At 46.4% G+C, this 19,178-nt stretch overlaps 1 protein-coding gene across 6 annotated transcripts in view; it reads right to left on the bottom strand.

The window, feature by feature from the left end:
- The window catches only part of PHACTR4 (phosphatase and actin regulator 4), a 119,559-nt gene that overhangs the window by 35,368 nt on the left and 65,013 nt on the right, over positions 1 to 19,178 (bottom strand). Inside the window, exon 1 of one of the 6 annotated variants that reach the window (XM_006121068.2) lies at positions 2,274 to 2,859. The exons of the other annotated variants lie outside the window; for them this stretch is intronic. Coding sequence (XP_006121130.1) covers positions 2,274 to 2,319 — 46 coding nt within the window. The 5' untranslated portion in view covers positions 2,320 to 2,859. Of the gene's footprint in view, positions 1 to 2,273; positions 2,860 to 19,178 lie in introns of those variants that run through there. 6 annotated transcript variants of the gene reach the window in all.

The following is a 19,178-nucleotide window of genomic DNA, read 5'->3' as shown; positions in this document are numbered from 1 at the left end:
AGGATTCTTATTTTTAAGAACATTCTTTCTGTTTTCGTACGATAGTGTCAGAAAGCTGCCCTCTAAAATTCAGGATCTATTCAGTGGGTTGGTACCGCTATATAGAAAAAGCACATACTGAGGTGGAGAACACAAGACTCTGAGGGCAGGGGTAACTAAGTTCCCTCTCAGCTGCCCACTAAGCCCCACGTAGGGATTCAGGGTTGTGGCAGGGAAACGTGCCTCTCGCTGCTGGCCCCAGCACCGACTAGGGATGTTAAACATGGTGTATTTGTGTAAATATGTAACCACTGACATTTTTAGTGATTACACATGTACACTGAGGGGAGGGAAGAGCTGGTGCTTGCGGGGATCCATCTTAAGCCGGCTCCGCCATTGTCCTCCGCTGTCTCTGACGGAGAGGCAGCAGTGCCGGGGCAGGGAGCTCTGTGGAAGCCGGTATGCGCAGGGAACTAACTTGAAAGCTGAATTTCTGCATGTACCAGCTCCCACCCAGCCCCTCCTGCCCATGCTGCTGCCTCTGTGGGAGGTGGAGGGGTGGGCAGGAGAAGGCTCCAGGAGCTGGCTTAAAAGTCAGCTTCCCTCAAACACAGGCTCCCACCTCTTCCTCCTTTCCTCCCTCCCCCCCCCCCGATACAAAGGGGGCAAGAAGGGGTATGTATAACCATTAAGATTAGCCATTAAACGATTACACGCTCACATCTCTAGCATGGACCTGCCCTGGACTTGCTGGGATGGGAGAGAGGAGCCACAGCCACAACACAGCCCTGGTATGGGGCTGCTGCAACCATGGAGAGGTGCATCTCACCTGTCCTTGAGCTGCTCGAAAGGTGGTGGTGGGGGGGGGGGGGTAAAGTCCTCTCTTCCCAGGGCATCCTGCTCCCCCAAACCCATCATCCCTCAGCCCAACCCAAGAGCCACACCCTCAACCAGAGCGCTCACTCCCTGCATTACAACTCTCAGCTCCCTCCCACACTCCAAATCCCTCATCTCTGGATCCACCCCAGAGATCACACCCCCAGCAAGAGCCCTCATGCCCCAACCCTCTGCCCCAGCCCTGAGCCCCCTCCACGCCAAACTCCTCAGCCCACTCCCACCACACATCACCTCCACGTTGGTGCCCATAACAAAATTCATTCCACACACGGACATAACAAATTTGCGGGAACTCTGGCAAGGGATGACTGTGTCATTACATCCACCTTCCCTTCTCACACAAAACTACAAACAATCTCTGGAGAGCCTGTTTGAGAGGGCAGCCCAACGAAGACTGGACAGATCTGCCTTCCATCACCTCATAAATCCAAGGAGAAAGCAGTGTTAGTCTCCACTGAGAGCAGAGAAGACTGAAGTTTACTGCCCCCACCATTTATTTTTAGCTGCTTTTGTGCAAGTTTAGTAAGAAAAACAAAATCAACCGAGAGACTGAATAATTTACACATATGTAAGTGCTTTCCAGCTCCATATATCAAAGCGCTTTTTGCAAAATATGGCATGTGTTTTTGACCCATGGTGCAAATAGGAAAACAGAAGCAGAGAGCGCTGAAATGACTTGACTCACTCAAGGAGCACTCCCCCAGAGCTAGGAACAGACCCCAGGACAGACTTCCACAGTTCATAGTCTACACTCAGCAAACAAAGTAATCAAATTCTACTTTAAAAATCTGAAGCACTGCTACCCAGTGTACATCAGTACTCTTCCACTCCAAGAGTCAGAGCAACAGTACGCCAGAATTCGAGATCGCAGCTGTCCCTCTGTATAAAGCAAGCAAGAAATGGCAGAGATAGAATAAAGCAGAAAGAAGACTGCTGATCCCACTTTCCAGAATATGATAGGTACTCCTAAAAGCTCACTGCTGCCATACACAAGTTGGCCATCTGCATCATTTCCCTATTGCAGATGTATAAAATGTTTAATTGCAGTCAAGTCTGGGGAATTTTACTGGGCTCTGTAAATCAGTGGCCAGGCGCCTGACAGGCAGCAGAAAGCAGGATCAGAGATTGTTTCTTACCTAATGCAGCACAGAACCTGACTATAGTGATAAGCAAGGACAACACGTTGCACAGTAAACACATTTTGAACACAGCAAAGAAAGGAAGGACGGACACAAAGTAATTCCACTCCAGCTACTCTTAGAACCAGACACTTCCCCAAGTGTGACTGGTTACACAATCCTAGCATTCCATTCCAATGTACTCCGCAGCTTCACCTGCAATCCCTGCCTCAGCCCCAACCACAGACTGCTATGCTTCTCTTGCCCTCCATTACTCACCGAATGCAGCTGGGCTTCCCGGTCTCGAGAACAGTGCCTGCCCCATGCTTGGATTCTTTTCAAAGTAGCTCCCTGAAGAGGGTGGGAGGGTCGGGGGATACCACCAGCCTGGGAGAGTACTTTAGCCTTTTTTTAAAGAGAGAAATCCACACTGGAAAGTGGGGGAAATCCTGAGCTTTGCAACCGGGGAACGCAAGAACTCAGGAAATGGCATGGGTGTCAGCCAATCCACCGCAGCTCCTGTTCTTCCTGTATCCTAGGCCCAGGCACTTGTGAGTCTCATAAATAAGCTTCCATGCCAGCTCCCTTCAAGCAGGAATGCCTGTCATTCCAGAGTGCACACTAGTTAGGGTTGAAGCTCAGGAAGGGGAGGAGACTGCCAACCACACTCTAGCCACTTAGCTACATGGTCCAAATGATCAACACCCTCTTCGCTCCTTACATCAAGTTTAGCAGGAATGCACCAAGTGATTGCAGGAAGCAGGGGGTGAGAGTTTTTACCAGAAAATAGTTTGCAAACAGTATTGCAGCCATTTCTATTACAGCGTACCTGAGACTACAACAAACACACAAACAAAACCTGTTTGCTCCCATCAAGTCCCTTTTACTAAAACAATACAGACAGAACTTGATATTTTACAAAAGCCTGGTGGGTGATACAATTAAAGAAGCATCAGATTATATTTTTCAAAACCTATATACTTGCATTACAACGTCCAGAACTAATGAACTGTAAAAAGTTGTGTTTTCTTTTCATTACTTAGCTGTTTGGGTACTTTTTGTAACTTCTGCTTGGGCAGTAAAACAAAATTAGTGTCTATACAGGTTCTCATGCATGATGCTGTGATGTTTATATTGCAAACTCTGCAGGGAGGATATTTGCACTGCAACAAAACAATATTTCAAATACATTTATATCAGAATAGTTGGAGAGGAGTTAAAACTGCAACCTAAATGTGCAGCCTGCCTGATGTGACCGTTACCACCAATAACAGGGAATCAGGAAAATCTCCACATTTAGATTTTCTTTTCAGAAAAATCTTATGTTTAAATTAAAAAACGGAAACAATTTTTTGTAAAACCCAGAAAAATTCTCTGTGGTATCCGGAACCCAAATACTGACATCACAATAACACATTGACAATACACACTGACATCACAATAGTGAATGGAAAGCAAAAAGTTAAAATGACCTGAAGTTCTCCATACTCCAAGAGAGTGAAATGCAGAAATGAAGCAGCAGAGAATGCTATTTTAAAAATTCTGTTTTGATCATCCAAAATAGCAGCTGTAACATAGGTAAGGAAGGGTTATTTAAACACCTAATCTGACAATGTCTCTTTAAAATAAAGTCTGCTACAGCATCTTCTTCCAGTATGGCATTCTGCTCCTAACCCAGCTCTCTATTTTAGTTCCAACCACCACTAAAGTCCAATATGGACAGCCGTATGCATCACAGCTCTTCTATTTCAAGAAACAGAAGTCACCCTCCCCAGCACCCTGCTGGATAAAACTATCACATTTCCTAATACAAGTACTGGTCACAGGCAGCCAATTCAGGTGGCCAAAGGACATAGCCATTTTCCAAAGGAGGTATCAGTCCATGTCAAACTAGCAGCTCTTTGGAGTGGTCATCCATAACCAGTCACAGGCATAGACACAGAGTACTGCAGATTAGGTTAACAGTTTAAGAAAAGTCTCTGGTTTGGGGAAAGACTGGGAAAGTCAACCCAGCTTGGCAATCAGGCCTGCTACAGCTGTAAACCTTTAATGTTGATCATCTCCCTTGGCAGCTAAGTTCCCCTCAAGCTGCGTGGCCCTACAGCTTCCCATTAAGCCTCACATAGGGGCCTGGGCTGCAGCAGGGGAAGCTCTCTCCCCCCAAAACTTGACGCTTCTGTGGCTAGTCAAGGGGAGCCTCTCCCCAAAGAACCCAGCACTGAACTACCACTACCACAGTCGGGGGAAATGAAGCCCCTCCTTGCTGCCCAGATAAACCCAAGCCCTGACCACCTGCCCCACCTTGAGACCCCCCCAAGCTCTGAGCACCCTCCTGCACTCCAAAGCCCACAAACCCAGACCAGAGCCTGTACCCCCTCCTGCACCCTAACCCTCAGCTTTGAGCCCCTCCCCAAACCTGGAGTCCTCCATCTTCCACTCCAGAGTCTGCACCCCCAGCCAGAGCCCCTTCACCCTAACCCTCAGCCTCACCCTAGACCTAACAACCAAAGCCAAAGCCCTCACACTCCATCTCAACCCTGTGCCCCAGCGCTGAGCCCCCTCCCACACAGAACCCGCTGGGCCCCATTCCACCACATGCATTGTGTTACATGCACCACACCTCACCTCCACAAACAAGAAAATTCATTCCACTCAGGGTAGGCAAAAATTTGAGGGAACACCTTTTGGCAGACTTTAAATACAGAAATCCCAACCCTTGTGCATGACTATTACAGATAACTGAGGGTATTAGGGTTGCTCTACCACCATTACGGATATATTGAGCCAGTAGCCTCAACAATGACTGGCTGGCATGTATATAGCTTGGGACATGCTGTATAATTATAACTAAAAAAAAAAATCAAATCACACTAATGCATTATGGGAAAAGATGGTAGCAACTCTGATACCTGTACTGACAAGTTACCTGTGAGATCATGACACCTGCAAATTCACTGTTCCAGATTCAAGCACCGCTGTAGAACATGCACAAAAGATAGTGCTCAGCCTCTGCTTTACATGACACTGCTCCTGCTGAACAAATGATTCTTATTTCCAGGGACAGTTTCGAGACAGCAATGAGACTAAATGGAGTAATGGAGTTGCACATAAACAGCTAACATGGAGGGAGAGGGGAATTCCATTCCCCTCCCCCCCACAGAATTAATTAAAAATCTTGAGATCACTGTTCTTATCTCTACCCCCACCTCCCAATGAAGCATCTTCGTACTCCAATTAAATATATCTTGGTTACTGTTGCTGCTGACTCAGATAGGATCAGAAGTATTATGTCTTCACATCACTTTGTATCCATATTATGGGTAATTAAAATATCCTGATTTACCAAAAAATGGTCCAGTTTGGTGAAAGAGCTGTTTACTTTGAAACCTGCAGAAAGCCTCTGAAATACACAACTGCGTGAAAAAGACAAAGTCCAGCGGTAACAGGGCTACAAATTCTCTCTGAATCTACAGATGAGAATTGTCTGGTTTTCTCTGGGGGATAACAGGAACCAAACACTGACCTAGTCTCATATTAGCAAGCTGTGGGCTACGGTCTAAGGTAGGATTCCCTCTAGGCTAAGGTTAAAGAATCAATGTTCCCTTCCCATTTGAAGTAGACTAGGAAAAGCCTGCACACTTTGGCAAGACAAAAAGACAGGCCCTTTCAGGTATAGGTGCAGTTATGCCACAAACCAAGACCTGTTTGAGACACCACAGAAGCCAAGTATGGGCAAACCCAATTCAGGGAAAGGAACCTAGAGTAGGCGTGTGCATGTATTTCCCATTATAGTGATGTACTGATGACACCCCCAACTTAACAGGACACTTATTGCCTTTTAACTTAATTTACTCCTACCAGAAGATATTGTGGTACAAAGAGGTAATATCTGTTTTTTATTCCCCAGTAGAGTTGGGGGGGGTCCCACATATGAAGCAGTTTGTTTACATGAACAGGGGTGTCCCTTGATCCTCATGAGAGATCTCAATGAAACATTCATGGAAGTACCCTGCAATCTTTCTAGGGACGGCAGCCTTCAGTCTTGCTCTGTGTTAGGACAGTTTCTCATGCAATCAAAAGTCTTCCATCAGCAAAAGTTTGCAATGTAGACATGGCTGAAGTAATTACTACTCTTGGTGCCTGAGTGGGAGTTGCAGGACTGAATTTAGTCCAATAAAGTCTCAGAAACAGATCAGCAAAAACAGCAACATTCAACCTTCAAGGCCTTTTCTAAACACAATTGAGTCTAATGAAACTTCATTGGAGCTTCTAGCAAAAGTCAGCTTTCCAATAATGGAGGGGAGTGAGGGGGGGGGAGCAGAGAAGATCCAGCTACATCTGTGCAATTCCCTAGTGTAAATGCAGTTTTAACAATATAAAGGTACTTCTCCATATAATTTCTAAACCTGTATAGTTAAAGCATTACAAAAGTCATGTGCAGATTAGCTCTTATAAATGGTAATCAAAGAGGTGGCTAGCACTGCTTATAGAAAAGCTTCACAGGGTGGAAGTGTTCATATCTGCTCTCAAACATGAGAGTATATTGATCACACAGTAAAGAACTGCAAATTGTGGCTCAGCATGGTCTGAAGAGAGATCTAGAGATATCCTCTCCAGAACATTCTTGGAAAGCACCTTTATTTGGTGCGATATAAAGGAAACCACTTTCACCCAAGAAGTCTTTTTATGAGCACTAGAGGTAGAGTCCCCTCCAGCAGGGGAGATTTAGCATCTATAGAAGTGTGTGTGTGTGTGGGGGGGGGGGGTTTGAAATGAGACAAAAATCACGCCACACTTCCTGACAGTTTAATGGCAGAAGCTTAACAAGGTGAATCCCATAAGCTCTATCTAGAACCAGACACTCGGGGCTGTCAATCCAACTTCTTTCAAATCATCATCACAACATCCACTGGTTAGATGGAAGAAAAAAAAATCTGTCACTGGAATGCCTGATAGGAAGATATATGCAAGTTCTGCATCAGAGTCCAACCTCTTTTCCTAGGGCAAGAAGAAAGCCTCGTGTCCTCATCTAATTGAAAGCTGCCATCTGAGACTGGAGCACAGAAATAATATTAAAGCCACACCGCACTTCCTCCAAAGTATTTTATATTTCATGGATAGGGGGAAGCCAAGGCAGAAAGGTGAAGCAATCTGCCCAAGATCAAGCAGATCATCAGTAGAACCAAGCACAGAACACAGCTGTCCTGATAGTTCATTTCTGAACATTTTCAGCATCCGTTGAGCGAGATGGCACAACACTCCCCATCCAGACCAGCTTTTCCATTACAAAGCCAGCTGTCAGGCATTAGTAACTTGTTTGTCGTGTACATTTACTTTGGGACGGGTTCAGAGTTCCTTTTACAGTTTGAAACCCATCATGATCACGAGCACTAGCTGTTTTCTATACAGACAATTCTGACTGTAATGTGAAACTGAACAGTCACTCTGACATTTGTACTCCATGATTCAGCCATAGCAGAGTTAAAGAAGGGAGGATTGCATTACCCAATTCACACAAGCCTGAGCTGTCCATTCAAAACAAACTAATGATACTGGGTGTTTTCCTTCAGAGCCTGTCAACAACAGTGGCAACATACAGGAAGGGGAGGTAAAAACCAGGATTTTTTTCCCCAAGGTAGATGTACTAATTTTTAATAAGGTAACTGTACTGGATATATATATATATATATATATATATATATATATATATATATATATATATCTCTCTCTCTCTCTCTCTCTCTCTCTCTCTCTCTCTCTCACACACACACACACACACACACACACACACACACACACACACCATTGTTCCCTTCAGTTGAAGCACAAAGGTTTAACTGCATGTTAGTTTTTGTACATAATTAGGAAAATCCATATAAATGAATTAACTAAAGGGCTCTCCTCAAAGCAGAGTATCTGAACAGAATGCAGTATTCTCTCAGTCACGGGCTCAGCGTTCAGCTTCCTTGAATGTGCTATGAAAGCTATTTAACTTCATTTCCCATTACCCAATCATATGGAAACGGAATTAGCAATGACTGACTGACCAATGTAAAGTGAGAGGCTCCAAAGGTGGGTAGTAAATCTAAAAGGTCACAAGTTAATGTAACCTAACATATGATCTCCCTCCCTCTTCTACCAGATCATGATTAAGCTCTATGGAAATGGAAAGCATTTATTCACAAGTCAATCTGAAACTAAGGATGTGAACGGGGAACCGTTTAACTAGTAAGTATCACCCTGAGTGATGCTTACCCGGTACATGAGCAGAGGGCTGCTTCAGCTATGGAGGGGGAGGGCGGAAAGCAGGAGCTGCTCCCCTCCCGCCCCCCCCCCCCCCCAATGCTGGGCTGCAGAGGCCAGCAGCAGCAGCAGAGCATGTGTAAGGGAGGACAGAAGCCAGCCCCCTCCCCCACGCAGTGTGGCCAGCAATGCCAGCCCAGCAGTGGAAGAGGGGGAGGTGAAGAGGATCTCGCTATACCGAAGGTTTAACTGATTAACTGGATTTTACATCCCTACCTGAAACCCATTTAGATTTTGGGTACTTTGATCGTACTTTTCTGTGCTGGAGACACCTTAGGAGGTCAGTGCAGTAAGCCACTTACTGGCCACCTGCTTTCCTTGTGAACTTCCTATTAAGTTTCTCAGTTTGCTCACCTTGTATCCAATGATTATTCAAAACTCCAGCTTCTTCCTCATCTCAAAGGAAGAGGGCAGGAAGTGTTGTGATCCCACAAGTTGAGAATAGCCACAGTGCTGCCACTCTCCACTTAGCACACATACTGGATATCTGTGCTGGGTTGTCCATATATCTGAGAATTACACTGATCAAGTGGCTAGAGAACCAAGGATGTTTGCAAACCACTGTCTCTAGCCCAGCTAAAATCTTACATGGCACTTCTGTGCAGAGGTGCTGGGTGCCAAGTCATTGTTACTGAGGCCATAAATAAGCCTGTTTCTACTTACAGAATGGGGCTAAAGCTCAGAAACGCAACTCAAAGTAAGAGTGAAATTTATGTGGCACGATTCTCACAGGTGATGGGAAGCAGAGTGCCCCACCCACAGCACAGGCTGGCTTGGGAGATGGTGGTGGAGCAGAGCCTGCTGCATTACTCCACTTTCCCTCAGCTCCCACGGTGAGTGCAGGGGGCCCCCGAGCCCTGCTGCCGGCCCCAGCCTACCTAGGGCTAACCTGAGCTTGGCAGACCATCCCTTCCATAGGACAGCTGGGTAGCCACTGTGGGCGGTTCCCCAAAGCGACCATTCTATGGATAGGACGGCGCTCCGCATACCGCCCCCCAGGCAGCTGTGTGGAGCTAGCAGCCAGAAGTTGCCCTAGCCCTGTTACACTACTGGTGGTGGTGCTGGGGGCCACCAAACAGGTTTTAAATCACCAAGGGCAGCAAGCAGGGCCAGAGGAGGCATGTGGGAGAGGGGAGAGCACAGGCTGGGCTAAAAGATGCACAGGGTGGAGAACCCTGCCAAAAGGAGTCCCACTGGCCCACTAGGAGGATTTGAGGAGTGGCACTGATCCAAAGGTAAACTGAGTTTGAGACCCACTACTATAAGCAGTCTTTGAGATCCAGCTCCACCTTGGCTAAGTCATGATCATTTCAGGGATTCATGACTGTTTCCAGGCCGCGAACTCTTCCAGGCTGACTCCAATCACTCCACAGAGTATTCTGAAGTAGTATTCAAATACAGGCCGTCCTTGCTGTAAGTCCAAGATATGTTCCAAAAACTTGGCCTCATGGCGAAACAAGCGAATTTTTTTCCCACAGCTGACTTCCATTTGTGCAAATTGGTTTTGGGATTTTTTTTTTGCATGACTTAAGAGCGGGGAAGGGAGGACGTATAACACATTAGTTGCCACAAGTGTCAACAACATTAGTGCAGAACGGATGTATACCGGGGTGTCTTACAGCGGGGATGCCCTGTACACCAGCAGGATACATTTCAACAAAGCACCAAAGCAGCAGCAAAGTGACAGCACTACCAACACTCAAGCAATCAAGTGGAAAATGGTCCATCTGCCACATTCCAGCTACATTACTAGGAGGACACCACAAGTGGAATGTGGAAGCGTGCTTAACTTTAAGTTTTCCATTCTCTGAAAATTATAGTCAAATTCTAACCTCCCAAGTTTTACTCATTTCAAACCACCATCTCTTCTCTCAAACAGCAAGAACTGCGAGAAGCCAGACATTCAGAGTGAAACCAGGAGATCACGTGAGTCCTCCTAACGCAAACCACTAGGATGAAGGGGAACAATGTAATAGTTACAGCATGGGTCACTCTCCTTTTAAGATCTGTATCTGTAGAGTTTGCACAACTGTCTGTCCGTGAGTCCGTTCATCTGTCAGAGTCCATTTGTTCAATAATTCCTCCTAACAGTAAGAGTTAGAGCCACCAAACTGGGTGTGCAGCTTCCTCTTATCCTAACTTACAACAAGGCCAGGGTTTGGTTGTGCCAAGAAAATGGGATGTGCCTGCAATAAGATTGTTTTCCGTAACAGGAAAATGGAGGGGGCTGGCAGGAGAGAAAGTTATTCTGCGGTGACCATTGGGGATAGTGAGCATGGGGGACAGCAGAATGACCACAGGGAGACAGCCACACCAGGAAGACAGTGACCGGCTGGGGCCACGGCTCTCCATGTTGCCAGCCACTGGCCTAGGTAAGTAGCCCCCTGCCACAAACCCCTCAGCCACAAATACAGTGCCGTCCTCGTCCTCACCTTCAGACCTCCTCCACACCTCCCAGCCCCATCCTGACCCCTGCAGCCCTACTCCCTGCCCTGTGTCGCCCCACACCCAACCCCCTGCCCTGACTCCTGCACTCCTCCCCCCCACTGCCAGTCCCCTGTCCTGATGGGACCAAGCAATGCCAGGTAAGCGGTCTAGTATATGCATATATTTACGCTTAGCTGGCAAAACAAAGGAACAATTGCTACAAAACAGTGTGAACATGCTAACCAGTCAGGGTTACAGCTCCAATTTATGGCAGGCACTTTATGAGCACAAAGTACATGAGCCATAGCCTGTCCTGAAGACCTTATAGCTGAATACAGAAACATAGCAAAACTAAAAAAGGACTTATTTAGCAAAGCTGCATTACCTTCCTTAGGATGCAAAGGGGACTAGTCTGGCCAGGCACTAGATATGCAGAAGTTAGAAAAGCTAATTATTACTAGCAATGTTTATGGCTTCAATCCTTTGTAAACTTCCAAACATAGTAAAATGTAGTTTTAACCCTAGAAATTAGTCAGCAGAAATACAGCTTGTGGCTCTCCAGCTACCAAGCCTGCTCTGCACATCATACTGGAGTGCTTAAGACACCGTCCAACTTGCCTTTACTCTGGTCTGGTGCACCAAGGTGCAGGCCTGCTGACAGGGAGGGGGAAAAGGGGTAGTTGCCCCAGGGCCCGGAGATTCAAAAGGCCCTGAGCTCCCCCACTACTGCGACAGTGGTGTCAGCCGGAGCCCTAGGCCCCTGTGAATTGCCACCAGAGCACCTCTCTGCTGCTCCACGCAGCACTGACGATGTGGGGAGGATGGGATGCGCTGCAGTTTGGGCGACACTAAGGACTGAAGTCTTCAGACCCTTCTGGGGCCATGGTGCAGGCCCCCGTGTCTTGCCCGAGGATCCATGGTGGCTGTCAGCCCCCTGCCAAGGTGGCAAACGATCAGCTTGAGTTGATGCCTCCCTGCACTGCCCATGGCAACAGAGAGAAGAGTAGCGGGAAGAGCTTTCTACACAACCTAAAATCTCATTTCCTTCTCAAACTGCCACAAAATCTCAGCAGCCAGGTTCCCCTTTTGCAGCAACGCCTTAGAAAAGGTCACCCCATGAAATGTTACAGCTTTTACTCTGCTAACTAAGTGCTGATGTTATACGTATAGCTCAGAGAATAAAGTTCTGCCGTGCCTCGTTCCTGGAGTTACCCAGAATTTGATATACTGACATTACACATTTTTGTAAGTTAATAAAACATGGAGAAACAGAACCAGACAATGCAAGGGAATCTTGCCATCTTTCACTCTCTTGGCTCTACCTAGAAAAATGGATCAAAGTGTTTTAGTTTAAACTTTTGGAAAACAACAAACTTGACACATGGCACCTGCTCTATTTTAACTGACTAAATTAGAAACCCCTTGATAAAATGCAAGATAAGTTTGGTATAAACTGTGTCTGCTTCTTATCATTTGGGGCACACACTTTGGGAAGAGAAACCAAAATTCCCCACCAGTTTCATTGTTAAAAAGAACTACAAATAGACTTGGCTCAATACCATCACTTGTAAGAGTCAGAAATTCAGGGAGGAAGATATTTTTTCATTTAGGTAACTCAAAACTCCAACAAACATTGAAATTTCGCAACTACAAAATAGTATTTCAGATCTAAACAAACAAAAAGTTCCAAAGCTTCCTTCTGTTAGTGAAGTATGTTTTTACTAAGTATCTCCATCAGCATGAATCTAACACATAATTACGGGTTTGAGCTCCCTGTCTATTGCACAAATACGCCTTCTGAAACAATTCATGAATAAATATTTGACTAATACAGAGACAGCTCCAAAAGGAACCATTCCAGTTTATCAACTCTGTGGTTCAAGTTAATACAGGTCCTGCTCTATATTTATCTCAGATACCAGATAACACTTAAGAAGAGCGATGGGCAACCTAGGCATGAGTAGCCCTCCAAATCAGTGGACCACAAGACTGCTGTATCCAAGACAGTCTCCGGGATAGGGTAGTTTTGCTAACTACGTTTGTGTACCTAGAATTTGCGGGGTGTGCGGACTGACCCATAGCAGCACTTTGATTGGCTGTAGAGGGAGCACACAGCTCTCTCAGTCAGTGTTGTGTGTAATAAGCAAGCACCTCATAAGTGGATGGAAACCAGTGGAATCTAGCATTCTTGTGCATGGCCAACCATAAACAAAATGTCTGGGCTGCAAATAGAACCTTGATAGGCCACTTGTGACACTCGGGCCACAGGCTGCCCACCACAGGAAGAGGGAACCGAAGACCCAGGGGCCAGAAGTGGCCCACAGCTTGCCTGGATTCAGCCCCCGAGGCTCAGGGTTCCCCCCAGCATTGGGGAGCCCACACGGGCACTCCATCCTCCCACCCCGGTTTCTCCCCGTGGGGCTGGAGCACACAAAATCTACTAACCTGCCCCCTCCCCCCATAGGCTCTGGTGTGCGAGGGGGATGTGGGAAGTATCTTTCTCAGTCAGGGCCACATCAATGAGGATTTGGGGGAGGGATTGTTCTCATGTGTGTGTGGCCCCGACTGATTTTTCTGTGGGTCAGCAGCCCCCGACCCAAACAAGGTCCCCATCCCTGGCTTAAGGAGATGACCTCGCCACTCAAATCAATATAGTTCCTAAAATTATTAATAACTATCCTGGAGGGTGGGTATCCAGAGCACCACGCACAGAAGAGTGATGAGTAGAGAGCATGAGCGAGGTCACTGAGAACACTGCTGCACAGCACCGTCACTCCAGCCTAGAACGGTGAGGGGATAAGTGCACAGCCAAATGCCTCTAACTTCCTTACCTCACATCTTCTTATGTCCCCACACTACCTAGAGCCCGTTTGCTTGGGGTTTCCAAACAGACCTTAAAAAGTGATCTGTGAGTTGGGTGCTAACCAGGGGTGAAAGCAGACACTGGGACCTACTGGTGCATTTTACACTGAGTACGGCATTCTTAGCAAGGCAAGGCTTCGGGCAGACACTCAGCTGGCCAGCCTTTCATGGCCACCAATACCAGGGGGGCCAGGAGCCCCAGGGCTGCCTCGTGGAAGCCAGGAGCCCTGGTCCCTTGTAAATGGCTGGCCCCGGCGTAGTTGCCCCTTCTCCTCCCCTCACCCGTGGCCCTGCCAATAGTGTCTGTCAGTGCTGCTGACAGGGGGGAGCAAAAAATTGGCCCTATGCGGGCTGTTACCTGCGTCTGGTTTTTAAGACGCATTGGCCCACTTTCACCTCTGTGCCCAACCCTCCCCTTCAGTCCCTTTGAAAGCCACAGCCTCTACCCACACAACACCTCTCTTACAGTTTCCTGCTGCTGGCAGTAACAGTGGGAGCCTTAGGTCAGGGCTACACAACAGACCTCACACTGGAACTAGGTCACTGAACGAGGCATGTGCAACAATCACACCAGAAGCAATGTCGTTATACCACCCTAGCCCCCAACAGAGACAGTGCCGTGTCAGCTGACGAGCTTACGCCAACAAGAGAAGTTTCCCCGCTGGCACAGCTGTCACACTGCACGTGAAGACTAGCCGCTGGTGTGAACCAGGCACTGGTGCATGCCACCATCTAACTCAGTCCCAGTGCAGAGCCAGACCACGTGGAAGTTGCAACCAAGCAGGTTATTCCAGGAGATTACATTAGGTTTCAGGATGGGCTGAATTCGGACCAATGGAGGCAACTGTCAAGGAAACTCAAAGATCACAAACAATACTATTGCCTTCATTTCCTGGCTTAGACTCAAACTGTATCATGAGTGTTTTGAAAAGACAGAGGCATGTGTAATGGCTTGCGCACAGAACTGGCAGCCAAGAGCTGCTGAATCCAATCCCATCTGACACTAAATCTTCCAAGTCCTTTAATGAGTCATTAAGCCACTGCCTCCAGGAGAAAATGGAGCAGCTGCATGTCCATCTCACAGAGGGAGGAAGATCAGTGTTTGTCAAGCACCTTGCAGATGGAAGAGTGCTATAAATACTAAGAATCATAGAACCATAGAATCATAGAACCATAGAGCTGGAAAAGACCTCAGGAGTCATCAAGTCCAGCCCCCTGCTCTAGGCAGGATCAATCCCAACTAAATCTACCCAGCCAGGGCTTTGTCAAGCCAAGACTTAAACACCTCTAGGGATGGAGACTCCACTACTTCCCTAGGTCACCCATTCCAGTGCTTCACCACCCTCCTAGGGAAATAGTTTTCCCTAATAGCCAACCTGGACCTCTCCCACCACAACTTGAGACCATTGCTCCTTGTTTTGCCATCTGTTACTACTGAGAACAGCCTCTCTCCATCCTCTTTGGAACCTCCCTTCAGGAAGTTGAAGGCTGCTATCAAATCCCCCCTCACTCTTCGCTTCTGCAGACTAAATAGACCCAACTCCCTCAGGCTCTCCTCATAGGTCATATGCTCCAGCCCCCTAATCATTTTGGTTGCCCTCCACTGGATCCTCTCCAATGTGTCCACATCCTTTTTGTAGTGGGGTGCCCAGAACTGGACGCAATACTCCAGATGTGGCCTCACCAGAGCCAAATAAAGGGGAATAATCACTTCTCTGGATCTGCTGGCAATGCTTCTTCTAATGCCCCCTAATATGCCATTAGCCTTCTTGGCTACAAGGGCACACTGTTGACTCATATCCAGCTTCTCATCCACTGTAACCCCCAGGTCCTTTTCTGCAGAACTACTACTTAGCTGGTTGGTCCCCAGCCTGTAACAATGCTTGGGATTCTTCCGTCCCAAGTGCAGGACTCTGCACTTGTCCTTGTTGAACCTCATCAAATTTCTTGTGGCCCAATCCTCCAATTTGTCTAAGTCACTCTGGACCCTATCTCTGCTCTCAGGCATATCTACCTCTCCCCCTAGCTTAGTGTCATCTGCAAACTTGCTGAGGGTGCAATCCATCCCCTCATCCAGGTCATTAATAAAGATATTGAACAAAACCGGTCCTAGAACTGAACCTTGGGGCACTCCGCTAGAAACCGACAGCCATCCTGACATCGAGCTGTTGATCACTACCCGCTGGGCCCGGCCTTCTAACCAGCTTTCTATCCATTTTACTGGCCATTTATCCAATCCACATTCCCTTAACTTGCTGGCAAGAATATTGTGGGAGACCATATCAAAAGCCTTGCTACAGTCAAGGTATATCACATCCACTGACTTCCCCATGTCCACCGAGCCAGTTACCTCATCATAGAAGCTAATCAGATTGGTCAGGCACGACTTGCCCTTTGTGAATCCATGCTGACCATTCCTAATCACTTTCCTCTCTTCCAAGAGCCTCAAAATGGATTCCTTAAGGATCCCTTCCATGATTTTTCCAGGAAGCGAGGTAAGACTGACCGGCCTATAGTTCCCTGGATCGTCCTTCTTCCCTTTTTTGAAGATGGGCACTACATTTGCCTTTTTCCAATCATCCAGGATCTCTCCCAATCTCCATGACTTTTCAAAGATAATGACCAAAGGCTCCTCAATGACATTTGCCAACTCCCTCAGTACCCTTGGATGCATTAAGTCCAGACCCATGGATTTGTGTACGTTTAGCTTTTTTAAATAGTTCCTAACCTGTTCTTTACCCACCAAGGGCTGTCCATCTTCATCCCATCTTGCGTCACTTAGCGCATTAGTCCAGGAGCTGACCTCATCCGTGAAGACAGAGGCAAAGAAAGCATTGAGTGCTTCAGCTTTCCCCACATCATCTGTCACTAGGTTACCTCCTTCATCCAGTAGGGGCGCCATACCATCTCTGATCACCTTCTTCTTGTTAACATGCCTGTAGAAACTTTTCTTGTTATCCTTCACATCCCTTGCCAGTCGCAATTCCAATTGCGCTTTCACCTTCCTGATAACCCCCTGGCAATTCTCGAGCTATACATTTAAACCCCTCCCTGGTCATTTGTCCAAGTTTCCACTTTTTGTGATTAAGTTCACCAAGAATTTCCCCTGTAAGCCAATCCGGTCTCCTACCATATTTTCTTCTCTTGCTACGCATTGAAATGGTTTCTTTCTGTGCGTTCAATAAGGCTTCTATAAAAAACTGCCAGCTGTCCTGGACTCCTTTCCCCTTCATTGGCAGAATCCCCTGGGATGCTAACATCAGGTCTCTGAGGGAGTCAAAGTCTGCTTTTTTGAAGTCCAAGGTGTGTATTTTACTACTCTCTTCTTCCTTAGGTCAGGATCCTGAAATCTACCATTCCATGATCACTGCTTCCGAGGCTGTCACCCACCTCTACTTCCCCTATTAGTTCCTTCCTGTTTGTGAGCAGAAGGTCAAGCTGTGCACAGCCCCTAGTCGGATCCTTCAACACTTGTACCAAGAAGTTATCCCCAACATTCTCCAAAAAAGTATGATGCAGGTCTGGCCTCCCCATCCAGTACTGCTTATGTATTGTGTTTGACTCATAGAGCTTCTGAGACAATGCAATGGCAATTGTTTACACAGTCAAGGTCATTCTACAGAATTAAAGGAAACAGTCAAGAAATGAGAATGCTGAGATCAGGAGATCTGACTAAATCCTTGCAAAATGAGTGGCTGGCTAACAAAGTTGACCATTCTCCAGATGCCACCATACAGGTTTTCCCAGTAACTCCCAGAATCCTCCCCTTCATTCCACATAAGCCTTCTTGTCCCAGTGGAATCTGACCAGCCAACCACCACAATATCTGGGTGCCAATGGCATAAGACCAAAATATTAGCCCAAAAAGGATTCATGGGACTTGTGCAATCCTTTCAAACACAATCAGCATCACTCCTGAAGAGAGCGGACTTGGCACAGGTTTTGTAAGAGGCTGAAGTCAATCTCAGGGCTACTCACAGATCCTGCAGGCCAATGGAAGAAAAGGCCAAGAATGGAAACTGCAGCATGAACATACCTCGGTCAGAGTAGCAGTGTTTAAATTCTCTTGTCCACTGCACTCTTTGCAGATTTTACACTTCGCTGCTACATGTCTGTGTGATACAGCAACTCACAGAGACAGTTTGCATTTGCATATAGTGATTATCTCCTGGGGAGCTTTGCATGACACTTTGCTAAGATATACATTCTCCTGTGCTGCAAAGCTATAGTACACAGTTTCCCCCAGGTTCAGATAAGTCCACAATGGAATTGCTTGGTGAGAGGGGACAGAAAGAGGTCAAGATGTTCCAGGCTAATATACACCATACAAAGCAACACTATGCTCCTCTCTCTGCTGCCCCCCAAGGAATTTCTGTATTGGAGATCCACAATAAACAAATAGTTTTTCTGTACTCCTCTAACATACTTACTCTGAAGGTAATTTGTTTGCCATTGCTGTATTCTATTCCATCTGTGGCACAGAATTTATTTAATAGCAGTGTATTTAACAGGTAATCAGCCCACGTCTCTAGTGTGGTTTACATTTAGAATTTAGCACTATCAAGTTCCCAATTACAGAGGAACCACCCCTTGTTACATCATCTGCAAGTGCTTTCTTGGTAAAGCTGGGAAGGTTCCACTCCCAGAGCTTCAACTCGTGTTCTCAGGCAGGCTGGGGTCTGGGACTGTGGGGGGGGGAGGGGGGCGATTAGAAATCTTTCACCTCCTGCTGGGAGTCTTGGATCAGTCCCTATGTCGCAGGGCATCAGTAGCTGAGCTGCTTGCTCCTCCTGCAGCCATGTAGGAGGGCTCAAAGGCTCATAATAGGTGTAGAGCTTATTCCTGTTCCGTAAAGAGAAATGAATCCATACATTGGGCAAGTATTAGTGATGGCTCACATATTCTTAGTGTGTCAGGGAAAAGACAGGACACAGCCACACTTTAAACAAAAAAACCTGAAATTTTTATAGAATCTCTATTGTAAAATCTAAACTTTGGGCTCCACGATAAATGGCCCTTTACAGGGACTTTACTATATTTGGTGATGTTTTTAGTTGCCATATGAAACATTTACTTACTTACTGAGTATTCGTGTAAAGTGCCTGTAATGCTGGCAGACAAGGTGTAAGCTCATGCCAAAGCCCTAGGCCAATTCATTTGTATATTAGTATAGATCAAAGTGATTGTTAAGTGTGCAAGAATGTATTTGGTGTTTAAATGTTAAAAACAAGTGGGACGTTATTGGCATTGTTTTCACTTATCTGAATCCTAATAACGTAGTATACTGTGTTATAATGTAGTAGCAAGTATATATATTATGTATACCCTTGTAACTTTAATAACCCATCAAACAAGAAAGAAGTCTTTTAGAATGTAAATGAAAAACTGTAACAGAAGAGAGCTAACGTTGAAGTGATCATTACGTGTGCTGGTCGGAGGTAAAAGACTCAGAATTCCTCACACCATCATGAAAGGACAACTTCATGTGGGTAGTAACTTGGTCAACTTGTTTTCTGTGAGAAGCTTAAAGATGGATTCAAGAAAGATCCTGGACTCTATTGACTCTTACAAGAAAGTCTCACATGCAGAATG

The sequence above is a fragment of the Pelodiscus sinensis genome, chromosome 25, assembly GCF_049634645.1.
Source record: "Pelodiscus sinensis isolate JC-2024 chromosome 25, ASM4963464v1, whole genome shotgun sequence".
NCBI lineage: Eukaryota > Metazoa > Chordata > Testudines > Trionychidae > Pelodiscus > Pelodiscus sinensis.
The sequence above is the reverse complement of the archived record's forward strand: the minus strand, read 5'-3'. Positions and strand labels throughout refer to the sequence as shown.